Raw genomic sequence first — 17253 nt, 5'->3', positions numbered from 1 at the left:
TGTTAAACTATGAGAGAAAGATGAGAGAATTAACTCCAGCTGCTATTGGTACCTGGGGCTAGAAAAGAAAATGCTCAAGGTACTATCAATGGCATTACCTCTCAAGGAAATCATGAGACTCCATGCGAAAATGCTTTATTTTCAGGAAAGAAATGAACTGTGTTTTAGAGAAAAATAGTAACATGTAGGTAGTTTTTGCTATTTTGATCATAATTTTTGACATGGTAGCACAAATGAATTTTCAATTCTGGACATGGAAAATCTCACCATGGTAGAAATGAAGGTTGACTTTTTCAAATCAAGATGCTCAGAATGTAAACCAATGGTGATTTTTTCCCCCCTCTGAGATCATGTGGCTTAAATCATCACAACAGACAAGCAGAAGCATTTCCACTTAGTGGGGACCCAGGACTTACAGGAAATTACTCTTCTGCATGTCTGATCACTATGGAAATTGATTTTATACAGATAGCTAAAAGTACATGGACCCATGACTGCACATCCCCCATACTTGTACTAGTGAGTGGCACTTCCAGCTAAAGCCCAGGCCCCGCCTGCCCCAGAGTCCTCCTGGGTCTCTGGAACACGGGTTGTTTTATCTCTGGTTGGTGAGTGCCCAGCTGTAGTCTTGCATCCAGTGAGGCAGATCAGAGTTTCAGGGGTTCATCTCCAGTCTCCCTGAGCTATAAATGTGGTCAAATGTAGTTAATACCGAGGGGAGAAAATAGGCTAGGCACCCTACCATGATGCTGGTTAGGAAAATAAGCTGCGTTAAAGCTGAGAAAGTAACAGATTTTTTCTTTTCATGAAGTTAAAGGACATAGAAACAAACACAAGTGTGCATGAAAATGGCATTGCCTGTGCTGTATTTGCTCACTCTGCTGGTTTCTGCAGGCAGAGTGACATGGATGGGGTGTTGATTATTAGCCATATCTGCCATTTGTGCCTGTTAACTTGTTGCTGATTAAGAGAAAGGTCTTTATCACTTCTGGCTTCCATCTTCAGCCTCTTGAGATTCTAAAGATCACATTCTCTCTGAGCCTCTGAAGGAAAATAACTTTCAAATGAAGGATAGACAAGAGAATTCTGGAAGGGCAGGCACTCAACAATACAAGCACTGGGGACTTCAGTACCAGGGGATAGAAAAGAAAATGCTCTTGTTCTGGATACAACTGACATTCTTTCTTTAAAATTTTCATTTCATGATTTTAGAAATTTATAAGTTCCTTTTCTACATGTGGATCTCAAAGAATCTCAAAGCATTGCATACAGTATTTATTTCTTTATCAAAACAAATCATTTGTGCTTGGGTAGTTACTGAAGATTGCTGACAAAACATTTAATAATGAATAGTCCCTAGCTCCATGTGGGGGGAAAAGTATTGAATTAAAACAAACACAAGAACATGCACACCCAAACATAATAATTAATGAGCAAAGGAAAAACTGGTAACTGCTGATACTGGTGGACTATCAGGCAAGGCAAGGCACATTGGATGTTTCTCCCTGGCTATCCTGTACTAGGCAGGTTGGTACCCAGATTTGTCTGGATGTTCTTTTAAGTAACCACTTTCATCTTTTTTAAAAAAAAATCTTTGTCTCAAAAAAAAAAAAAATCAGCATTTAAACAGCAACCTCACATTGAAGATATGTAAAACACAACTCCTAATCTCTCCTCTTCTACCTTCAAATAGTCTCTCTCTTACACCTCTGTTCCAGGCAGATTCTTCAGACAAAACACTTGCCCCCTGTATTTTCTGTGCTACTTCAGAGTGTAAGTCAGTGGCCAGTAAGAAAGGCCAGGTTCATGTTAGAATCCTCTCTTCAACTGCATGTTTTCTGTGGCACCTCTGAAATATTCCCCACATCTGTTTATTACTCTCAAACCCACTATTAGCACCACCCTCCCTGCCAGGGGATGCTCTCTATCTCTTTAGTGAAATGCTATGTTGGTTTCTAAGTGGTTTCCCAATTTCTCTATCATCTATGCTGCCCCCCGGAGTGTTCTCCAATCTGCTGGTGTCACTCCACTACTTAAAACCTATAGTGGCACCTCTTTCCCTAATTGTCACAGGGGCTCCACAGCTGCTGCTGCAGTGAGGGTATGACCAGTTTTGCTGTGGCCTACCTCAGTAAGGCTGGCTTGATGGCTGGCCTCAGTGCATGCAGCCTGCAGGTCAGGCCTGAGCTCCAGTGACTTTGGCCTGGGCTGTACCGCAGGATACTAGGCCAACCTGGCAGTGGTAGCCTGTGCTCTAGCTGCCTGGACATATGTCCCAGCTCTGCTATGGGGACCCCTTCAATGCCATGCCTGGCTACCCTGAGCCCACTGCTCACTTGAGCCTGCTTAATCTCATTGTAGGTTGCATCTGGACACAGCTGGGATTTTACTTTTTAATATGGTGCTGGATCATAAACAGACCAATCAGATTCAAACTCTCAAAGGACCCATCAAGTCTGAGTTTTCACCAGTGCCATTCAAGGTTTTTGAGACCGCAGAGGATTGTAAATAGACCAATCTGATTGGTGCTTAACTGGCACCAAACAGCTAATCAACCTTGAAAGGTAGGGACCCTGACGACATATAGGTCAGAGAATAAGTGGCTTGATTCATTGAACAGACAGCTGCAGAACCATTTGTCAGAACCTTTGTAGAGAGATTCATTGGGACTCCTGGAAAGACCTTTGAAGAGACTGCCGCAGACTTTGAAACTTCATGACCTTCACAGATACCTCCATGACTTCTCCAGACTTTGAGACCTCCAAGACCTCCACAGAGACCTGACTACTGCACCTGCCTCCCATCTTGCCTCTAATACCACCTTCAAAGAGCACTGTTGACATGCACCTGGCGTCTCTAAAAGAGCTGCCTGCTGTTGGTGTATGCCAACAGCTTTTAAAGAGCTGTAACACTGGTGGCTCTGGCACTGTTGCTCCCTGATGCATGCTATCCAGCATTGCTGGCCAGTGCTGACTGGCACTGCTGACCTGTGACAGGCACTACTGACCTGTATCTGGCCACCTCTCAGAGCTGTCTACCACTTTGGATCCTCCAGTACTACTTCCTGGTGCTGTTGCATCTGCTACTGTCTGGTCTGGCATCTGGTGTTATCCAGCCTGGCCTTGCTGCTGTAGTATCACCTCAGTAGCCCCACCTGTGACCATTTCCAGCTGAGTCAGATCCTGGTCCTTTGCTTACTGGTGTGCTATCAGTTTCAGGCTCTCATCAAAGGGACATTGCCATCTTGAGGGAACAGCCTTTGTTTTGGACTATTGGGAAATATCTGGAGTTGGACAGCCAGTAATTTGTGGCTTTATAAACTTCCTTCCTTCATCCCAACCTCCCCTTTGTTAAGATTGGGAGTTGTTGTTGCACCCTGAGCCTGAGTGGTATCTTGCAACTTTGAGCACATAGATGAGAACCCAGAAACTATGACTTTTTCCCCTCCTTGGCACTGTTTTATAAAGACTCAAGATGAGGAATGAGACATTTCTCTATGGATTCAGGACTTTGAAGTTCCCCTGAATACTTTCTCCACTAAGTCATAATTATCTACTTCATGTGTGTCTTCAGGGTTGACTAGGAGTTCCCGAGGGCTCAGCATAGAATTTATTCTTTTCTGTTCTCTAGTGTTCAGCATAAACTCTGGTACAGCAGTGCTCCATAGAACAGTTGTATTTCTTGAAGAAATAGAAGAGCATAAAGGTAGTGTGACACATAGGACATTAGTCCCTGAATATTAACTGGCTGGTTTAATCTGAAGACCCTGCCCTATTCAGAGGCGCATGTGCCTAATAGACATGACTAAGGATCAATTTACAATAGGACCAAATATTAGACTCAGGGGTAGGTGTGGGGCCTTTGAAGACCTAGATAAATTGTACAGTATGCTTCACAGGAAGAAGAATAAACTGTTTTAATAGCTGGATCAGATTCTGAGATTAGTTTGCAGGAAAGAAGATGTTGGAGTTTGAAAATATTCTGGTTTACTTGCTAAAAGAGGTTCATTGTAGGAATATTGCTTTTCAGGGGAATTTTTAAAAGAAGCTTGAAGCTGCTAACCAAATCAAGATCCTATTGGAGAGATGTATTCTCTCAAAGGGTGAAGCTGGTGGTCAGTGGCCACCATTGAACTTAGCTGCTGCTCTTGACTTTCACAATTATAACAAAAGTCTCTTGGTGGGCCCACAATGTGCAGCTCAATAAATGCAATGATAAAATCCAGTTCCCCAGAGCCAGAGGACTGAGAGAACTCCAAGGGAACTCTATAACCTTATTAGGAAGAGGATGAAAAGAAAGAAGACCTCCTAAACTAAAAATGTACTTTGCTGTTTCCATGAAAATGGATCTATTTGTGTCTAAGAAGCTCTTCTGAGGAATGCATAGTCATCACTCGGAAAGTGACTTGGCTTATAGCCTATGGAAACTGCTCCATTATGAGAGGACCTGAAAAGTTATTCCAAGGCATTTACAAAAGAAAATGAAAATGAACAGCTTGCAGGTAAACCGTTGTTCTTGACTTGGGTATAATGATCATATTTGACAAGATTTTGGATGAAGGAAACCGATATGACTGCTTAAAAAGAAATGATGGTGAACCTGAAGCATTTCATACCTTCCAAAGCAAGCCATACTTCCTTTGTGCAACCTGCTGAAAATCTAGTATCTTAGCCATGCAATGTCCCTGGATAACACTTCCCTTAGCATCAAAAGACACAAACACGAAGATGTAAAAATAAAGGAATTTATCAAATAACATGGGTATGTTAATTGTGGAAGATGGAAGACAGGTCTATCAACAAGTAGGTTTCTGACTTTGCATGGATCTAAGTCTTTGTCTGTGTGAAATAATTCATTTCCACATTTGGAAATCTCTTACAACATAAAAGCATAGTTAAACTGTGGGTCAGAAAGAACAGTGATGTTGACTCTCCTTCAAAGAAATGTTTAATTTCTCAAGATTCAAATTCCCTGAACATTTGAATTGCCAAATTGGCAATTAGAAATTATGTTTCAGGGTGTTCACTTTTAGTGCCTAAATTAAGGTAGGAAATTAGCAGAAGTGGGTTAGAATGTAATTATTCTAACCTTTGATGTAAGAGTTAAACCTCCTCTATGAATCCCTGTAGGTGGTCAGCCAACCTACAACTGGTCACTTCTAGGGAAGTGTGTATTCTTTCTTTTCAGAATAGTGAAATCCTACTGAAGGAAACAAGAGCCAGACAGATGTAATTCTAATCAATACATCTTCAATACTAACTCAGCCATCTTGGAAAATTACTTAACTCTGGGAGACCTGGTTTCCTCCTTTGAAATAAGTGGACAAGGGGAGAAGGTTCAGAGCCAGGTTGCCTGAGCAAAAATCCCAGTCCTACCACACACAGCTGTGAGACCCCAGCTGCTTACTCAGTCTTTGGTTCTCAGTCCTTTTACTGGAAAAATAGGGAGAGAAATGTAATGCACCAAAATAGTGTTGTTTTGAAGGCTAACTACCTCCATATCCAACAATGTTGATTTGTAATCATCCTGAGATGATGATGATGATGGTGATGATGATAAGAGTGCTATAAGGATGAAATGATTTTTGTATGTAGATACCATACCCAGTGCCTGGTACACAGAAGGTTATACTGTATCAATCATTAACTGCATACCTACTTTTCACATGCTATTTCCTTAAACCTCCTTCAGCCCTACAAGAGAGAGTGGAAAACTAAAATCCGGAGGGATAAGGTAAGTTGCTCTGACTATCATATTCTAAGGTTAGAATCTAGGAAAGCCTGACTTCAAATACCAATCTCTTATTACCACTCTACATTTTCAATTCAACAGTGTTTCCTTATATTGTCATGTTAACTGGAGCCACACTGACAGAGAACTTTCTCTTCTCCATTCTTCTCCACAGCCACTGAGATGGCAGGTTGTTCTGGTTTGCCTCTTCTATCACTTTGGGGGATTCTGACTCTGGGGCTCCCTGGTTGTGCATGTTGGTTCCCAATATCCACATAGGCTCGTCTCTAAAGCATGGGACTACCTCTGGCTAGGATAGGTCTCTGACTTTGTTGAGAGGAAGACTGAACTTTCTGCGTTGTAACAAGTCAAACAGTGGAAGAGTCATTTTTTATATTAAAAGTAAAACTGGACTCAATTCCTAAATTGGTCCTCACCGTTTTTCTTCTGGGATGCTCTCCAACAGCATTTGAAGGAAATCCTGGAATTGAATAAAAGCAAACCATTAAAGATGGCCCTCAATTAGCAACTCTGCCTAGAATCATGTCATAGATGAAGCCTTCTCAGTTGTTGACAGCTCACCTTGAGCTAGACTTAAGCTGACTTATTAGACTACATACTCAATTAATTTATAGGGCTTCAATCAGTTAGAGAGATTTATTTTATAAAAACCACAAACACATTGAAAAATGTAATATTATTTTGTCCTCACCCAGTTTACTTTATTTTGTGTTGGCTGGCCATGGCAGAAAGCACTATCCCTATCTACTTAACCTTGTTCTCCTCTTCATGAGCTTTATCTAGCGATCCTGTTATATACAGAACAATCTCCACTGACAAGCCTGTAACTAACACGCAATTTTCTTGCACTGCTCCATGGAAAGATAAAGGCAAAAATCAAAAAAATTAATATCGCAATGGTGGAACAAAAATGTCACAATTCCAAAAATGGTTCACAGGCCCCTGCCTCCATCTGTAGTCTCTTCTAGAAAGTCCTCAATTGTATGACATTTAGGATGTTTCAATCATAAAATTTTTTTATAACATAAAGACATGACATGTACCCATTTTTCTTTACTGTGGAAATTTCAAACACATTCAAAAGTAGAAAAAAGAGTATAATTAACTTTCACATACCCATCAACCCACAGCCAATCTGCCCATCCAATCACTTACTGGCCTGTAGTATTATTTAGAAGTGAATTACAAATATTATATAATTTCACCAATCAATGTTTCAGCAAATACACATTTCAAAGATAAGGACTCTTTAAAAATGTGGCCACAGTACCATTAAGACCTAATAAAAATTCATGTATGAATGTTCCAAATCACATTGATATTAAATTTGTACCTTGAGTATTATGACCAATTTTATCCAGCTATCTAATTTTGGAATCTTGATTTGGTTTCAATTTAGGCTTTCAGAAATCTGAATTTAACTGTATGTTGGGCATTTTTATTTGCTAAATAGATAAGTCTAGAGTTAATTATTTGCTAGCTGAAGGGTTGAAATGACATATTTTGGATAAATGCAGAACATGAAAAACTGAGTATAATTTTTTACTTTCTTGATATTGAACAAAATAAAAGTTATACTTGCAGGTTTTCTTTTAATAAATTGAAAATAGTTTTTAAAAATGGGTCTTTAAAAAGGGCACATAGGTAAACCTATATACTACATTGCCAAATATGTGTCCCTCCTGTCTGAAGTCCCCCCCTCCCTTCTTCCTCCTCAACCAAGTCTGCAGATACAGGGATAGTGCAGGGTTCTGATGAGATCCACTTAACTTAGAGTGAGAAATGGAAGCTCAGCACAGACCTTTGTATTAAAAACAGATGGAATTACAAAGGAATAGAAATCTGCAAACAATTTGTATGACAAGGTGCTTTTTTTCCCTAAGCACAGCGATCACTGCACTAGTGAAGCCAGCTACCCTGTTCTATGTGTTTATGAGTATTTAGGTCCATTTCTTCCAGTAAAATCTCCCTATTAAGGCACTAATGAAGATTTATTGCTTGCAATCTCTGTTCTCCTTCCAAGATTTCACTTGTCTATTGTGCTTCATCTAAAATAAACAATAAAAAATACAACTAGTATTAAAAACATGCATCGTGCAGTCAAAATGAAAAGGCACAACACTAAATATAATAATGCCTCACATATGAAGTCCTTCTTAACACCTGCAGTGGATATATGGAGAAAAAAATAGCAATGTTTTAAAATTTTTAATAATTATTTTGTGAAAATTGTTGAATTAGAAATTCATTTATCACAATCTCATATCAATAAATTAACTTGGTAAATATTTTGTTGGCTTAATAACAGCATTCTTCCTTCTTGAAAGTCCAAGTAGTGTAATTATAATGTCTTACTAGTTTCACTTCATTATTTTCTTATAGCCCATATCAACTTATCCTTTATTTGTTCAGTAATTTATGCCCAATTATGTGTGTGTGTGTGTGTGTGTGTGTATGCGTGCGCGCACGTGGTGGTGGGGGGGGTCATTAACTCACTGGTAAGGGGGAGAATTTAAATTTGTGAGAAACAAGAAATTCAGAGTAACCTTAATTCTGTACTTTTGCATTTCCCAATTACGACTGGATATTTATAGGACTGCAAAACATAACATTTAGAATTTTGTGTGAAGCTAAGAAAAGTGCAGGAGGGTCCTAAGTAACACTGGTTCTTTTTAAAGAGGGAGAGATGTCCCACCTCCTAACAGGTAGCCATTCAAGACAGGAAAACAGGTCTAGGGGATCATACTGGCTCATGAAACCCAACACCTTGAGGTTTTCTATGACACAATGCCTGTGTTCCTATAAGTTAGATGAATGTTTATCTATAGTACTTAATATTTCTTTGTCCTGGGTTCTGCCAACCCAAGAAGACCTTTGGTTTCAGCCAGACAATCTCTGTGTTATCAGTTAATGGAATCAACCCAAGTGGACCTTCTTACTTCCTTCTTCTACTCCTTTCATAGACCTAATCTTTAATCTTTAATGAAATGCTAGTTTTCCTGTTTGTTTGTAAATTGGCATGTGTCCTTGAATTAGACTCATGTTAGAAGCTTTATGTCACTCTCCACAACATAAAAAGATTTCTTTTATGACTATTCCTTTCCTTACTTTTTCAATTCTTTCATCCATCTTCACTCTTCCCTTTAGAGTATTTGCAGTTTTGTGAAAGCAACTTATAAATTATATTAGAACAAGGAGGAACAAAGGCTGATTCTAGAATCATTGACAAAATTAATTAACAATAAATGCTAGGGGTTTGTCACTTCTATAGTATTCCAAAAAAAAAAAAAAATGATTAAACCCAAAGACAAACCCCCACCCCTAAAACCCTGCCTGTTTTCAAAAAGGCTTGGGATGAAATTTTTTCTAGATCCTTAGAAATTGTTTTAAACCCATACTCCAGTCAAAAAATATATCCTTTAAGAATATTTTTTTCATTCCCTACTTTCCTAATAATCTATTGAATATATGTTAATCAGGTCAGAACAAGCTAAATTAGTTAAATAGTTAAAAAAACAACAACAAAAACTACATTGATTCTGGCACATGGCTAAATTGGTAATTGTTTTGTAGTCCTGGTGGAAGTATTCAATAAAAAGCAGTTACATGTTGATTCTACTGGATACTCTGACTTTGTAATTACACAGACTTAGCAATTTCTGTCTCCTGTTTTATGAATAATTAACATGGTCATGGGGAATGGAAGATAGAGAGACAAAACAATGAAAATCTATTAAAGCAAGGACAGGGCTAACAGAATAAGAGTTGAGGAGAAATAAAATGTTAAGGAAGAAGTGATTGTTAAGCTAAAGAGAACAGTTTTAGTGAGGGCTAGAAAAATGATAGTACAAAATGCTGAATAAGTAAGAAGGGAAGGGATTAAGAAGTAAGTGGAAAAAGAAGAAACTGATGGACTTCTGAGTAAAGAAATGGGATCATATCCTTTCTCATCAATAACTAACATGAGATAACAAAAAACCACCATCCATTAAAACACAAACACATACACACAGTAAAAACTTCACCAGCAGCATCTAAACAAGGAAAGAAGTACAGCCTCATAGCATAAACTTCAAAAAGAAACAACTAAGGAAAGAAACATAAGATTCCAACACCAGCCTCCAACCCTCTCCCTGTACCACCCCCAACCTCATGCTTAGCAAAAGTGAGACTGGTGAATTGCCCAAACCCCGCAAATTCTCACAAATACCCACACAATTTGGAAGGAAATAGGAATATCTTTATAATTCCTCCTTTTTTTTTTTTTTTTTGTTTAATGGTAGTGGGACCAGAAATGTTTGCTGGAGAGAAATGAGCAATCCTGGGAAATAAACAACAGAGGATGACACACTTTGAAGAACTGTTCAGGTTCTAGAACTCTAAATTGAAAAGGAAGAACAATGGGGGAGTGCCTGTAATAGGGAAAAGCTATATGCAAATTAAGTGAACAGAATCTTGGTTGGGGACTTTAACAAAATTTCAAAGAGTTAACAGAGCCAAATTTTTGCAACAAAGATGTAAACAGCTCCAGTGGAGCTCTTCCCTTCTGCTCCCCACATGCATAGTATCCAAGCTTCAAACTGTAGCTCAGATGGTAAGAAAAATATGGCTAAGAACAGTTGAGAACCAAGAATAATGTTCTATGAGAAGAAATAAAAGGTCAGGATAGTGCTGCCCATGGTGAGGATGAGCAAGAAGAAAAGTATGGCAATTATGCAAATTAATACAATAAAACCCACAGAAAGAAAAAAGAAAAATAAATGCATAAAATCATGAAAAAAGCACAACCCAAGGAACAGAAGAAAATCCTCCATGAGTGCTTTACACTATAAAATAAAGTCAAGAGAACACAATAACATAAACTGAGTAAAATGAAAGCTCAAAGACAAGATGACAAAACGAATGACATGAAGAGAGGTTTCAAAGTGACAGAAGTGAATTCAGGACCAAAATTACATCCACATAGGAGTACTAATAAAATAAAAACAGTGAAAAAATTTATAGACATTAAAGAAAATGTTAATTATGTTATAAAAACATTAATGATGATTAACAACAATGTTACTTGAGATAAATACACATCATGAATAACAAAAAGAAAAAAGTAATTAGAAAATAACAAGGTTTGAGAGCAAAGATGATATAACATAATACCTGGTAACACTGAAGTACAGAATCTTCAAAGAAAAAAAATGCTTTCAAATACAGAATTAAGACAATGTTATTGAAATAAGGAAGAATGGAAGTGAAGACTGAAAATGCACTGTTTCCCAAGAAAAGACACTGATGCAGATCATGGACACCAAGTTATTTTCTAATTAAATTACTAAACTTCAAAGATATGGAATTTTTCTGTCATTTCAGAAATATAAAGAAGAAAATGTAAGCTGACTTCAGAAATTTCTACAGCAAGATTTAATGCCAGAAAGCAATTGAGCAATGTCTACAAAGTTTTAAGGAAATGAAAATGTGATCCAAGAATATTATACCCAACCAGTTTATAATTTAAATATACAGCAACAGGCATACATTCTCAAGAATATAAGAACTCAGAAGCCACATAAGTAGTGAGTCTGTAACTTGAACATCAATTTGATAGTGACATTCAGCCAACAAACATTTAAATCAAAACAAAGTATTCATGAATATAGAAGAATGGTAAGATGACTAGTAGTGAATACTGAAATTCTTTAAATACAGAGATAACACTATACATCTGTGAAAATGATGGTGATAGCACATGCCATAAATGATATAAGCCTTGCTGATGTAAAAACAATAAATAAGAAAAATTTAAAATTGGGGGAAAGTAGTAGATGTCTATAACTGCTGATTTCCTCATCTTTTACAATAGTGAATAAAGTGATGTTCTCTAAAAATAAAATAGCTAAAAAGAAAATATAACAATTTCAAACTCAAAGACTTTTAGTAATGTTTCTTAATCACAGAGAATCTTTTAAGAAATAATAGCTCTCTTAATTTTTTGAAGTTCAAGGCAGTCATTTTAGTATCTTTTTCATTAAATTCAAGTAAAACAAAACTTAGAACATTTTGTTAAAAAGCACATATAATTCTTTTTAAAACAATTATATCCAACTATATCTTTCTATTCATATATGTGTATAGATACACATTAAACACACACACATATACAATACATACATATAGAACATATATAGAGAAATAAAAAGTGCAATTTCTGTAATGATGTTCACCTAATATTAATTATAGATTATTTTTGGATGGTAAGATATTGAATGCTATTTTACATTCTTTTTTTTTTTTGTATTTTCCTGTATTGCTTGATTTTTAAAAATGAATATGTCAGTTGAAAATTCAATAATATCCAAACCTACTATGGCACTAATATAAGGACAGAAATAGAGACCAGTGGAATAGAATTAAGAGTGCAGGCATAAACTCTTACATTTATGGTCAATTCATTTTTTACAATATCCCAAGATAATTTAATGGAGGGAAAGAATAGCATTTTCAACAAATGGCCATGGGAAAACTGGATATCTACATGCAAAAGAATGAAGTTGGAGCATCTACCTCACACCATATACAAAAATTAACTCAAAATGGATCAGAAACCTAATTATAACACCTAAAACCAATTACTTCTCAGTCTTCTGGCTAAGATCAAGTGTATTACCTTCTTATCAGTCTAATATCTGATATGCTCTTTAATCCATATATTAAATGGATTTTTGGAGAAGGGAGATGAATAGGAGCTTGCTCCATCCATTTCACACATAGACCTGGTATTACAATACCTGCAGGAATAGTGCGCCCCACCTTAGGGGAAAAAATAAGAAAAAAAAATTCTTATAAGAAAACATAGGAGTCAATCTTTACAGCCTTAATGGAGTTAAGGTTTCCAAGCTACAACACCTTAAGTACAAGCAACCAAAGAGAAAAAAGATAAATCGAACTTTATCAAAATTGAAAAAGCTTTTGCTATAAAGGACACAATCAAGGAAGTGAAAAGACAACTCACAAAATGAGAGAAATCATATATGGAATATGGAAGTCATATATCTGAGGAAATTGAATACAGAATATATAAAGTACTCTTTATGACACAAAAATAAAAGAATCAAATAAGAAAATTGGTAAAGGATCTAAAAAGATATTTTTTGAAAAAAGATATACAAGTGGCTGATAAGCACATGAAAATATGCTGAGTTCTTAAAGCATTAAAATACATAGAATAAGACATAGGTGATATATTCCCTCACATTGGTCTATAGATGTCTTTGGGGACTCCAACAGCAAGGGAAACAAAAGAAAAAAAATAAATAGAATAAGATTACATCAAACTAAGAAGCTTTTGCACAAAAAAATCATTAAAATAAAAAGAATTCCTCTGAATGGGAGAAAATATTTCCACATTATACATGCAACAGGAAGCTAATATCCAAAATTTGCAAAGGACTTATACAACTCAATGAAAAGAAAACAAATAATCCAATCAAAAATGTGCAGACAGACTAAATAGACACTTCCAGAAAGTACACATATAGATTGCCCACAGGCTCTTGAAAAAGTGTCCATCACTACTTATCATCAGGGAAATGTAAATCAAAACCATAATGAGGAAGAGAGCTACAAGATGTCAGCAAAGTGTAGACACGGCTCACCCTCTTATACTCACAGTGAGATTGGAACTGAACAGTCAATAACTCCTGAAGGAAAACAGACAGTTACAGCACATGCTAAGAAGAATGTCCAGAGCAAGAGGGCCCCAGAGAGCAGTGAAATTTACCAAGCAGGTATCCTAGGCAGGCAAGATGAGCCCCCATGGCTCACAGAGCCCCATAAGCATCAGAGAGGAACTGACAAGCAGCCCTTATGTGGTAGGCCCCAACAGACCCCAGTAAGCTCCAGGCTGGATCCTGAAGCAGCCCCAACAGTTAATAGGCACCTACAGAACTCAGTGAGACATGGGGTAGGTTCTGGAAGCAGACCCACTGTGATAGGCCCTGACAGATGCCAGTAGGCCCCAGGATGGGGGTTAGGAAGCATCTCCACAAATGGTAGGCAGTTGAAGACCGCAGTGATGATTAGGCAAGTCTTGGAAGCAAGCCCAACACAATAAGACCTCTTAAACTTCAACAGGGTTAACACTGAGGAAATTCATGCTACACTGAACAAAAGGTGGGTGGAGAGAGGAACCTGAGTGGTAGTCTGGAGTAGGGGACACAGGTGGCAGGGCTGTCGGTAAAGCAAGGGACCCTGTGGAGGAGAGAGCAGACTTTGTATGGAAGTACACTTCCATGAAGGAGTGGAAAACCTTGTGGAGGAGCTGGTGTACTCCACACAGACTGGGTCCCCAGTTAAGATCATAACACAGCAGTCATTCTGATATGCATTCCCATTTCCTACTACCTGGGACTGGTGATTACCTTGTGAGGTACACTGAGAGCACAGTAACTGCTGAGTCTCTCATTCCAAACCCCAGAGAGGAAGGATATCAGGGATAGCACAAAAATGAGCCAGCCCCACCTTAACTCATTCACACCAACATCTGGATCCTTCCAAGACCCTAACCACTCTGCAATTACAAAACAGATATGAGTACGCACAGAAATCAACAAAAAGAAAATGAAACAAAACCAAACCACAGTACTATTTCAACAGTAAAATAATTTAACCTACTACATTACTGCTAAAGATAGCAAAAATAAAAATAAAATAGGGAGCTCTCATGCAAAATGGGCAGACAAAATATATAATACATGGAAATATGAGACCTCAAGAGAGCAAGACATTACAAGGTCAGAACAACTCTCCAGAATTCAAACACAAAAAGAAGGAAGATTATGTCTCATTATCTATCAGTTCTATATCAATACCCCACTTTGAGGTGGCCAGTTTTAGGGGGGTACATGTTAATTTGAGTTTAAAATTCTCTTTATTATCTGATATTGTCATCTGAAGCAGTTCATATTGAACCATGCAAATGAATCACCTTGTTCAAGTTTTGAAGACATTAATTTAATGCACACATTACTATACTATACTATACTATACTATACTATACTATACTATACTATACTATACTATACTATACTATACTATACGTGGTCTCTATCCATCTATCTTTATAGAGAGGGAGAATCTGACAAATCATGCCTTTGGGAAGCAAATAAGAATTGTTTTAATCTTTTTGCTGTTCACTCGTGGTTTTACATTCCTGGTATATGATGAATGTTGCTATCAAAAGATTGCCCTCTATCCCCGGCTGCTCCCCACCCACCGGAGGAGGGTCCCACATGGCGTGCAGACCTCTCTTGCTGCCCACTGCTCCCCTCAGCAGTGTATTTCAGTCCTTCTGCCTGCTCTGCTCCCCGCTCTGGCTCTGGTGAATTCTCTCACCTTCCTGTGCTTCTGACTGTACCCAGTGTTTGTATAAATAAATAAATAAATAAATCTTTAAAAAAAAAAAAAAAAGACTGCCCTCTATACATTAAGGGTTTCTGGGCATTTGATGGCAGGAAGATTTTATTTTATTTTTTACTATCCATAATTGTTTTATTTTTTTTTAAATAATAAATTTTATTTTTATATTCCCCATAAAATTGCAACCCCCCCCTTCTGATCCGAATCCCTCCCCTCCCACCCCCCACCCCCCCAAAAGTGTCTCTGTTTCATATTTTTTTGTTGATTCTGATTTTCACTTTCTTATAGTTATTCATTTTCCTGGTCCCTTATTTAAGTTTTCTAGATTCCTGCTATGAGTGAGACCATCCGGTATTTTTCTTTTTCTTTTTGGCTTATTTCGCTGAGCATGATCCCTGATGGCAGGAAGATTTTAAATGCTAGACTAAAGTTGGCAAAAAATTTAGTCCTGTGAACCTGGTGACAAAGCAAAGGATAAGTTTGTGTCAATAAATAATACTGGGATGGAATAGTGAGTGATATATCCTAATACTGAGTGACATATCCTAATTTATGAATAAGAATATTAACAAAAAAATTTCAATAAAAGATTGCAGTCTTGTAATACCAATAGCATCCACTTATCTTTTATAAGGTATGAAGCAGCTACAGGCAATGTAAATTCTTTAGGTTCTCACATGGATGTGAGTTGGGCCAACAATTTCAGTTCATCTTAGTAAATTGAAGGATTTGACAACTTGGAATATATCAGTATGTACTACTTCAATGCCTTTTAATATTAAGGAAGGAAAGAAGGACCCAAGTTTCATTGCACTATGGAAGTATTCTTCCCACTTAATACAAATAAATAAATAAATATTTATTTATTTATTATAAAGATTTATTTATGCATATAAGAGGTGGGGTGCAAGCCAGAGATGTGGGGGGTAAGAGGATTCACCAGAGACAAAGTGGGGAACAGAACAGGCAGACTGACTGAAACACACTGCTGAGGGGAGCAGTGGGCGAGACAGGAGAGGTCTGCTTTGCCATGTGGGTTAGGCAGACTGGGGATCGCACTCATGCTGCAGAGATTGCGGATTGCTTCACAGTGTGGTGCTGTGAAGCACCACAATGGGATCCGGCCCATATTAAAAAGAAAAAAACCAGAAACAAGTGTTGGTGAGAGTGTGGAGAAAAAGGAAACTTCATATCCTGCAGATAGAAATGTAAACTGATGTAGCCTTTTTGGAAAGGCTCTACAGAGGGATCTCAAAAAATTAAAAATACATCTACCTTATGATACAGCAATTCCAATTCTAAGTATTTATCTCAAGAATATAAAAACATTAATTGGGAAGATATGTACCACTATGTCACTGCAGCACTATTTACAATACTTATGATATGGAAATTACCTAAGTGCCCACTGACAGATGACTGGATAAGAGGATGTAGTAGTATAGATACACAATGGAATACTACTCAGGCATAAAAAAGATGAAATCCTGTCATTGTAACAATCCCCTGAGGACATAATGCTAATTGAAGTAAATCAGAAAGAGAAAGACAAATACTGCATTATTTCACTCATGATGGAGTATAAAGGAACAAATCAAGGTCTTGGATTCTGACAACAGAACTGCGGATACCAGATGGGGAGTGGGAGGTGGGACAAATGTTGAAGAGGGTACAGTAAACTGTGGTGAAGGGTTATTGGAACTTTGGCAATGGCAGTGATGTAGTAACATGCATTTGAAGAAGTGTGAACCAATACTCCCAAAACATATAGTGTTATATACCAATGTTACCTTAAGAAAATAAAAAGTAGATAAAATGTTCAACATCATCAGCTATGTAAGAAATGGAAGTAAGAACTGCAATGAGATACCACTTCACACCCACTAGGATGGCTATAATAAAAAATACAGAAAAAAAGCTTTGGTGAGGATGTGGAGAACTGGAGCCCTGAGCACTGCTGGTGAGAATGGAAAATTATAAAACCACTGTGGAAAATGGCATGACAGTTTTTTTTATATTTTATTTTATTTTATATAAATCTTTTTTTTAAAGATATATTTATTTTTATATAAGAACCGGGGTACAGGCCATATG

At 37.4% G+C, this 17253-nt stretch overlaps 1 protein-coding gene across 2 annotated transcripts in view; it reads right to left on the bottom strand.

Annotated features, from left to right (window-relative positions):
* The window catches only part of AOPEP (aminopeptidase O (putative)), a gene marked incomplete at both ends in the record, with an annotated part of 347198 nt that overhangs the window by 102478 nt on the left and 227467 nt on the right, over positions 1-17253 (bottom strand). For both annotated transcript variants that reach the window (XM_084237515.1, XM_084237516.1), the window contains one exon: positions 6168-6211. In XM_084237515.1, the coding sequence (XP_084093641.1) occupies positions 6168-6211 (44 nt within the window). The remainder of the gene's footprint in view (positions 1-6167; positions 6212-17253) is intronic.

The sequence above is a fragment of the Talpa europaea genome, assembly GCF_964194135.1.
Source record: "Talpa europaea genome assembly, chromosome: 7".
NCBI classification, from domain to species: domain Eukaryota; kingdom Metazoa; phylum Chordata; class Mammalia; order Eulipotyphla; family Talpidae; genus Talpa; species Talpa europaea.
Note: the sequence above shows the minus strand (reverse complement) of the source record. Positions and strands in the feature narration are given on the sequence as shown.